Source organism: Mastomys coucha, unplaced genomic scaffold (assembly GCF_008632895.1).
Source record: "Mastomys coucha isolate ucsf_1 unplaced genomic scaffold, UCSF_Mcou_1 pScaffold11, whole genome shotgun sequence".
Taxonomy (NCBI): Eukaryota; Metazoa; Chordata; class Mammalia; order Rodentia; family Muridae; genus Mastomys; species Mastomys coucha.
Window position 1 is genome coordinate 13,055,791 of NW_022196893.1, and position 9,057 is coordinate 13,064,847.

A 9,057-nucleotide genomic window follows, 5' to 3' on the forward strand; every position below is an offset into this window, starting at 1 on the left:
CCCCCCCCCCCAGTTCCCACAATTCTTGGTGAGTGGGTTGCAGACAGCAGTTACCCCATCTCTGTCAAATTGATTTACTGGATAGAATATGACCTCTGGAAGCTGGGCCAGTTATTAGGTCCTATGTGTTTTAACTTCTTTCAAGCTTTATCCTATCTTTAGGAAAGAAACTATAACAGGCCTTCACAGGTTTCTTAAACTCCCACATTAAATTTTTGTAAAATATGGGACAAAACCAGTCCATATTAAGATTCATTCAACAGCGTCTAGAATGGTACTGTGTCCATTATACCTGATTTAAAAGTATTTGCTATATTAAGATTCATTCAACAGCATCTAGAATGGTACTGCATCCATTGTATCTGATCTAAAAGTATTTGCTCAGTTTTCAAAAAAGAAAAGGAAGAGAAAGGAAGGAAGGAAGGGAACCGGCGCACTAGCGACTGAACGGTGCACTAGGGACCGAACCTCAGGCAAGGCTGCATAAGAACCCGCCTAGCGCTGTCGTTACGTGGCCTACCTGCTGGGCTAGTGAACTGCCTGCCTGTTTCCTTCTGTTTTGTCCACAGTGGAAAACCTCAACCACTGTGAGTTTGCCCTGCTTCGAGACTTCGTCATCAGGTACAGTATACCCCCACCCTCCCCCAGATGGCACATTTAATTATCTGTGATCAAAGGCCATCTGCTCAGATTCACTCCCTAGTGTCTAACAGAGCTGTCTGTCCCAGTTCTAGCCCCTCTCTCAAATGGGTGATAACATTGACATTGGTCCTCAAGGGTGGGTCTCAGTCACTGGGTCCAGTCTACCAAGGAGATGTGTTAGCCTCAGAGGTAGACCACCTTCTCCTCTCTTGACACTTCATCATATCTGCTTCTCCTTTTTACTCTGTGTCCCTTCAGGACTCACCTCCAGGACCTCAAAGAAGTAACACACAACATCCACTATGAGACTTACAGGGCCAAGAGGCTCAATGACAATGGAGGCCTCCCTCCGGTGAGCGCGGACACAGAGGAAAGCCACGACAGTAACCCGTGATGAGCCCTTCTCTGTGTTATCATACATATCCCCCTTCTCCAAACACACACACACACACATCCCAGATACCACCTCCAGCCACCTCCTCCTCTCAGCTCTGTCCCACAGGCCTGTCTGGTATTTGTGCAGTATTTTGTCTATGGTGTGTGTGTGTGTGTGTGTGTGTGTGTGATGGAGAATGCTTGTGTGTGCCTGTGTGTGCATGCGTGTGTGTGTGTGTGTGTGTGTGTGTGTGTGTGTGTGATGGAGAATGCTTGTGTGTGCCTGTGCGTGCGTGCGTGCGTGCGTGCGTGCGTGTGTTTGTGTGTGTGTGTGTGTGTGCACGTGCGCACGTGCTTGTGTATGTATGAGTGTGCTCGGGGGGTGAGGTATTTTCATTGCCCTCTCTGGAAAGTCCTTTGTGAGTCTGCGTTCTCCATGACTCTCCATTCTGTCTCCTTTTTTCTTGTGCTCCAGAACAAAAAGCTGTGCACCTCACTCAAGAGGTCTGGGGAAGGTTTTATTTTAAAATGCTGGGAACAGGTGAGCCACAGGCAACTCTTTCTTACTTCTGACCCACCCACAAACTGGGGCTGCAAGTATTCTTCATGGACTGGTGGCTGAGCCAGCCTGTGGTGGGCTGTGGGCACTCAGAACAACTTCTCGCTGTAAGTTGAGGTAATCTGGAGGAAGGCTAGGTCTTCTTGGGAAAACAGAAAGAAAATTCATGGGGAGCAGAGAAGAAAGCTGAGGGGTTCCTGCAGAATTATTGTCTGGAAATGGAGCTCCACCCTTGTGTCTATGTTGGGGTCACTGTCAAATAGCGGATTATTACCGCTGCAAACCAGTGTTTTCTGTGCCTGCCCGCCCCATTTCCAGGCTGGTTGGTTGCTTCCTCTTCCTGATTTCTCTTCCCCCTCCCCAGCGGCCTTTGCCTCCTTTCTTCATATATTCATACATTCGCCCCATTTCCTACCTGTCTCTGACCTTTTATCTCCTTTCAGAGTAATCTATGTTAGCTTCCTTTCTATATTTAGAAATCATGCCCAGCTTACTTCCTAAATTGACTTTCTACTGTCCTAAGATAGAATCACAGCTAGGGGCTGAAGAGATGGCTCTGTGCTTAGGAGCCCCCAGGTTCAGTTCCCAGCAGCACCTTCTTGGTGGCTTACAGTTACCTGTGAGTGACCCCAGTACCCGAGAATCTGACACCCTCTTTTAGCCTCCATGAGCATGGTGTACATACATACACATAGACAAGCACTCATATGCATAAGATAAAAATAAATTTTAAAAGAATCAGATCCTAAGTAAAAACATGGGGCAATACATACTGAGATTGCAAGAGAATTCAGAGTTATAGAGAAGACTAGGAAAGCCAGTTTCTGCAGCTGACCACTGAAATTTGCTCTGGCTTGGGAGTAGCCTGGGGAAATGGGAGAACCTGGTAGCTTGGGCTGCTCCTGTTCTGTTCAAGGAAGCACATATATTGGTCAAAAGAAGCAACCTTTAGGTAGAGGAAATTACACTCTCGAACTAATTCTGAAGTATCAGAAAAAATATAGAGTTTCTTTGGTGGCTGGACTTCTGAGACAAATTTTAACACAGGTCCCCCCCCCCCATTTTTTTTTAGCAGCCTTCTGTCTGCATTAAGCTGGCTTCTCTGTGGCTTTGTTTTGTACAAACCCGACTTACTCTGTTCTCATTTGTCTGTCTTTCTTGGCTTCTCCCTTCCCCTCATTCTCTCACTGTCCAACCCTGTAGATGTTCCCAGGAATACCCACAGCTGTACATCTAGTCTTCTCTTGCCTTCTCAGGAGCCCTGTATTTATTAATGCATACTTTTACTGCTTCTTGCACATTCAAGTTATTCTTTTTTTTTTCCCCTGTAGTTTCTAAGGCTGCTTTAAGGAAAGCATATTTAGCCTTAGGAAAGGGGAAGACACCACGTGATTCTGTTTACAACTGATCTATCCACTATCCCACCTCCCAGTCCAGCCTGGGTGTTGAACTGGTCCTCACTGAATGCCAGCATTTATGACCTCAGTCCTTTATTGCCCAGTCACTAGAAACAAAAAACAAACAAACTCCCAAAGCGGTAGAAGACCCACCCATAATTCAGTGGACTAAGCGGAAGAGGAGGGAATGATCAGATCATGTGACCCTATCCTGTGGTTTTAGCCTTTCCTGGAGATTGCTCTATCACTAGTCCTCATCCCTTAGCCCCCTTTCCCCATAATGTTACTAAAGAGTGGTCAGCTGTCAGGCTAGAATAGTAGCAACATTATCGAGCTCGCTGACTGCTCCAGTGAGCTGCCCTGTGTGGCGACATGGGATTAGGCACCTCGGGCCAGCAGGGGATAAGGATGGTGGGCATCGGAGAGGTTAAGTGGGAGTATGCTGCCTGTCTCCCCTAAACTGTGGTCTTACTCTCCCTGGAGCTGTGTTATGTGTCTGCTGCCAGTCTCCACACCCTCAACCGTTCTCAACTCCCCCTGCAGGGAGAAGGCCTCCTGGGCACTGTCCTTCCACCTGTGCCAGCCACTCCCTGCCCCACTGCAGAATGAAGGCCATTTCAAGTGCTGCTTCTCCCTCATCCCTCCCAGCTGTTATTGCTGCAGGGCCACGCCCCTTTTAGTGCCGCGCTTGTCCAGCCCGCCAGCACAGCCCCTCTCAGCCCTCAGCAGGTGGGAGGGGCTAGCTGCCTCTTTAGGACAGATGCTTCTTCCTCTGTTTAGCGAACTACTCCTCTCCTCCCAATGGAATGGAGTTCCCCCGCCAGCACCACCCTGCTCCATTATCTGTGTCCGCAGCCCCCGCCCTTGTGTAGGGAGGAGAAACTCATGAAGAGCTTCTCCTGCCTTTGCAAGCACGCACCAGCGGCTTGTAACTGTCTTCAAGGGAACCGGCTTTGCTCTCTAGCCATTCATCTGCATGAGTACTTTCTTGGCTATTTTAAACGGTCAAGAAAGCGACTTTCCTGCTTGTCAGAGTCACTGAGGTCAGCCGTGTGAGCCCCTGTGTGGGACAAGGGTGTCTCCTTCATTGCTTAAAGGTATTTATTTATAAGGGTGATTCATTACACATGATGGGGAGCCAGAGGGCTAGTGTCATTTAAAAACAAAACAAAAACAAAACAAAAAAACCTGCTGGTGGCTGGTCCAGTGAGTATGTGTGTAGACAGCCTGTTTACCCATATGCCCATCTAGGATGTGGTTTTGCTGGAAAGAGCTTGCTGGAGTTGACTTCCTCATCCCCAAACTTTAAAAGGAAGGGAATGAAACACACACGGACTACCCCAGACCCACCAGCTATATACCCTAGGAAGAAAAATAGCACCCTTTTGTACATTTAGCAATAAGAGGGATCTCTTCCCACCTACCCCCGACTAGTCCTGCTCCCATCCCCCACCCTGTTAATGTGAGCAATGCATTAGCCTGACCACAGGTGGTCACTATAGGCTAATGGAAAAATACCCAATGGAGGGCAAAGCCCCCATCAGATGCATGAATGTTTGCGAACGGCTGCCACTGCCCCATACACTGTGTCTTTAGAGAACCGTCTCTCAGCCACCCCAGCTGCCATCTCCACCTGGACACAACTTGCTCAAAGGCTGGCGACTTGTGGGCCATTCATCTACAAGTCCTGATGGAACAAGAGGCCCAAGCCTAGGGGATGCAAGAGCGACCCATTTTTTTAAAAATATTATTAGTCCCAGCCGATGTTTGGTGATATTCCAGTTTAGTTTCCCAGACTGATCATGTAAATGTCGCTAGCCTCTGTTGTACAACTAAACATTACTGTTTGAACAATAATGGCCTGGTCTTTGTCTTATTCGTGTTTCTTGTTCCTTGATAAAATCAGTCGTGAATGACACTATCTCGTCGGGTATGAGCCAGGGACCCTCTTGGCAAGGCAAGAGGTAGCGACAGATATTAGATATTGGACATGTGGCATTTATTCATTTTTGGGTGACATGAGGCTATATCCGAGTCATTTCCTGGAATTTTGTGACCCCAGTGAGTGGGAGAGCTGACTCTCCTAGGTCCTGTGCTTTTCTCAACTACTTAACTTCTTAGCATCTGTCCCATCCCCAAGTCATAAGGACCAAGTCTATAAAGGAAAGCCCAGTCTAGCCTAGAAAGCTATTTTACTATGACTATATTGAGAATATAAAGGGGCCAGTGAGGTAGTTCAGCTGGGAAGGGCACTTGCTATCAAGGCTGACAATCTGAATTAAACCCTGGATTCTACATGGCGGAAGGAGAGAATTTACTTCCATAAGTTGTCCTCTAACCTCCACATGCGCACACAAACACATATACTCACAATTTAAAAGGGAACAGGGAGATGGCTCTGTTGGTAAGTGTGATGGCCGCACAATCTTGAAGACCAGAGTTCAGATCCCTAACACCCACAGAAAACCAGATATGGACCCAGAAGCGCTTGCCTGCCATGCGGTGTAGGTGGGTGGACAACAACCAGAGGCCCAAGTGCCTATGATGAGCAAGGGTGTGGTGGAGATGGGAGCGAGAGAGGTGGAATGGTTTGTGTGCTATGAAAAGAGGCAGAATTAGAGACTGCAGGGTGGGGAGGAACAGCCTGATGTGAGAGTCCTGCGATGCCACCTAAGGCCATGGCCCATGCTTCTGCTAAGGCCCATGTCTGTGTCCGAGGTCTTGCAGCAGTAAGGTCTATGGCAATGTCTGTGGCCCATGTTACCAACAAAGGCCATACGGATGTCCCTGGTCTGGAGCTGCTGCCTGGGGCCTTGTTGATGTCTGCAGACAGCTAAAGCTGGCCCTGCCCCTCCCCTGGGCAGCTTGGGAGAACTGGACCTGGACCTGGTTGTATGGCTGTGGAACAGTTGACCCTGAGGGTGGAAGAGCAGGAGAGCTGGCCCCACCCTTTGCCAGGCCAGTGCTGGAGAGCCACCCCCAAGGGCATGGAAGCAAGAGAGTACCTCGCACCTCACCTGGACAGCACAGTAGAGCTGGCCCTGGTGCTGTGGGCTCAGGTGAGCCAGCCCTGAGGGTGTGAGTACGGGACAGCTGGCCCTGGTGCCACGGATGCAGGAGAGCTGTCGGGCTGACCCAGTCAGGTGCCACCCAGGCCCAGATCCAGGGCTTTGAGTTGTCCCACCCTAACATCTACCCCATCTATGAACTGCTGGAGCATGTGAAGGGGCTGGCCCTGCAGATCCAAAGCTGCAGGATCTCCATGACACAGGGCAATAACAGGATATCTAAAAGGAGTCCTGATGAGGATCCAATACTGATAGTGTAGCAGAAGACCAAGGCTTTGAACCAAACCAATGGCTCATTGTAATGAACATTTGCAAATAAAGCTGTTATACTGTGTGACAAACCATGACACACCATAGCATTTGTGGCAAGATTTTTTAATATACATTATATAAAAATATAAATTTAGCAATATATTATATTTAATTTAATATTTTATATTCAATTTATATTTAATTTAAATATGATATGAATATTTTAAATTATATTTAACAATGTAATATATTTAAACTATATATATACATATACTTATACTTGTTTTCTTTTTGTGGGAGGGAGGTTGCAAGGGTAGAGGGTGCTAGGGAGGGAGGAGATGTGTGAGATTGTGGTGCATGCTGTGAAATTCACAAAGACTCAATAAAAAGTTAAAAACAAATCAGGTATGGTCCCATTCTTTCCAGGTGCTTGCTGGTTAACCAGTCTGCTTCCAGGTTCAATGAAATATTCCTTCTTGAGGAGAGAGGAGAGCGATAGGATACATGACATCCCCTTCTGGCTGCTTCATGTGCACACAGACATGCACAGCCAAACACACAAAGAACACATATACTACTCATCGGTCTACCCAAAGGAAGCTACACAGTGGCATTTCTCTTGAATTGAGGATGACCCTTCTCCCCGTTTGTAGCTTGGTAATTATCACAACTCTCATCTGCTTGTTGCTCCCCACATTTTAAAGTGAACTTTAAGCAATTATTTGGTACCTTGACTTTCTTTCTTTTTTTTTTTTAAATCTCAAACATTTAATTTTGCCCATAAGAACTCAGGAGCCATATGCTGCAGTGAAAGCTCAGAGAGGCAGAGAAAGCATCTAGCTTAGCTTCCTCCTCAGCCGACCTCCCAAAGGAAAAGCTCTCCTTCTCCACAAGGTCTCCCTAACCCCTCCAACTGAAGGCCCCTCCCTCCGACTCCCTGTGCGTGCCTCCATCCATCCTCCCAACTCCCTCTGACTCCTGCCTTTTTTCCTATGTTCCCTCCCTGCAACTGGTTGCTTGCTCTGCCTCTTGACCTACGGTTTACAGTAAATAGAAGGCTCTTGGATTAAAAGTGTGTGCTAGGGCTGAGCCATACCATAACTAGAAATAGGTTTTCCAGAAAATAGCACAAATCTCAGGGTCCACAGTATGATCAAATATCCTGTGACCCTTAACTTTCTGTGAGGTGATCCTAAGGTATAAATGAATGAAGGGAAACAGTTTGGAGGAGCCAGAATGGAAGCTGAATCAAGAGGCTCTTGAAACCATGCAGGTAAAATGAGGAAGATACCAACGGATGGTAACACAACAAACACAGAGGAGAGGAAGTGACATGTGAAGACAAAGCTGTTTGGTAGACATCAACCACCACAGCCACAATAAGCCTGTACAATCTTCTAGCTCAAAGCTAACATTCAAGTGCGAAAGCTCAAGTCCAAAGAACACAATCTTCTCGCCCAAGGGTTCATTGACCATTGACCATGGCAGGAGAGGTTAGATCGCCATGTTTGCTGCTATATACTATTCCTATTAAGTCTGACGTTTGATTTTTTTTTCTTTTGGTTTCTTCGAGACAGGGTTTCTTTCTTTTTTTTTTTTAAAGATTTATTTATTATGTATTTATTATAAGTACACTGTAGCTGTCCTTAGACACACCAGAAGAGGGCATCAGATCTCATTATGGGTGGTTGTGAGCCACCATATGGTTGCTGGGATTTGAACTCATGACCTTCAGAAGAGCAATCGTTGCTCTTACTCACTGAGCCATCTCACCAGCCCCGAGACAGGGTTTCTTTGTGTAGCCTTGGCTGTCCTAGAACTCACTCTGTAGACCAGGCTGGCCTCGAACTCAGAACTCAGAAATCCACCTGCCTCTGCATCCCAAGTGCTGGGATTAAAGGCGTGCATCATCACCGCCCAGCTTGATTCTTTTTATTTATTATATATAAGCACACTGTAGCTGTCGTCAGACACCCCAGAAGAAGGCATCAGATTTCATTACAGATGGTTGTGAACTACGATGTGGTTGCTGGGAATTGAACTCAGGATCTCTGGAAGAGCAGTCAGTGCTTCTACCTGCTGAGCCATCTCTCCCTTAAACCCTTAAGTCTGATTCTTAAGTCTTGTATGTAAAAAATTATCTGTGCTAGGTGTGGTGGCCCACACCTTTAAAACCAGTACTTGGGAGGCAGAGGCAGGAGGATCTCTGTGAGTTTGAGACTAGCCTGGTCTACAGAGTGAGTTCCAGGACAGTTAGGGCTACATAGAGATCCTATTTACAAAAACAAAAACAACAAAACAAAACAAAACAAATCTGAAATCAGCACATGTCTTACAATGATAACATGTCTGATTATTTGGCAATTTTCATTTCTTCAATGGCACATTAACACTCTAGAGTCTCTTGAGTAATAGATTGGGCGGGACACCTACAAAGGTTCAATAGATCCAAGAATTGGACTCACTGAAGGTTGAAATTCACTGTTCTCTTCCTGACATTGCTCATCTTTTCTGGATGTTCTCTCACAAGACCATGGGTTGTATCCTAGGCCCTCTTTGATGGAAGGAAGCTCTGGTCTTAAAAGAGTGGAGGAAATGTAGACCCTCAATCTGAGTTGGTTTGGGGTAATCTGGACTGAGATTTTGGGTTAATGGCTACTTTTTGTTTGTTTGTTTGTTTTTCGAGACAGGGTTTCTCTGTATAGCCCTGGCTGTCCTGGAAATCACTCTGTAGACCAGGCTGGCCTCGAACTCAGAAATCCAC

The 9,057-nt window shown here is 46.7% G+C and overlaps 1 protein-coding gene across 2 annotated transcripts in view; it reads left to right on the forward strand.

The window, feature by feature from the left end:
- The window catches only part of Septin3 (septin 3), a 27,588-nt gene extending 22,758 nt beyond the window's left edge, over positions 1-4,830 (forward strand). For both annotated transcript variants that reach the window (XM_031350452.1, XM_031350454.1), the window contains 3 exons: positions 570-621; positions 901-994; positions 3,517-4,830. In XM_031350452.1, coding sequence (XP_031206312.1) covers positions 570-621; positions 901-994; positions 3,517-3,582 — 212 coding nt within the window. In that variant the 3' untranslated portion in view covers positions 3,583-4,830. The remainder of the gene's footprint in view (positions 1-569; positions 622-900; positions 995-3,516) is intronic.
- The last annotated feature ends 4,227 nt before the right edge of the window (positions 4,831-9,057 follow it).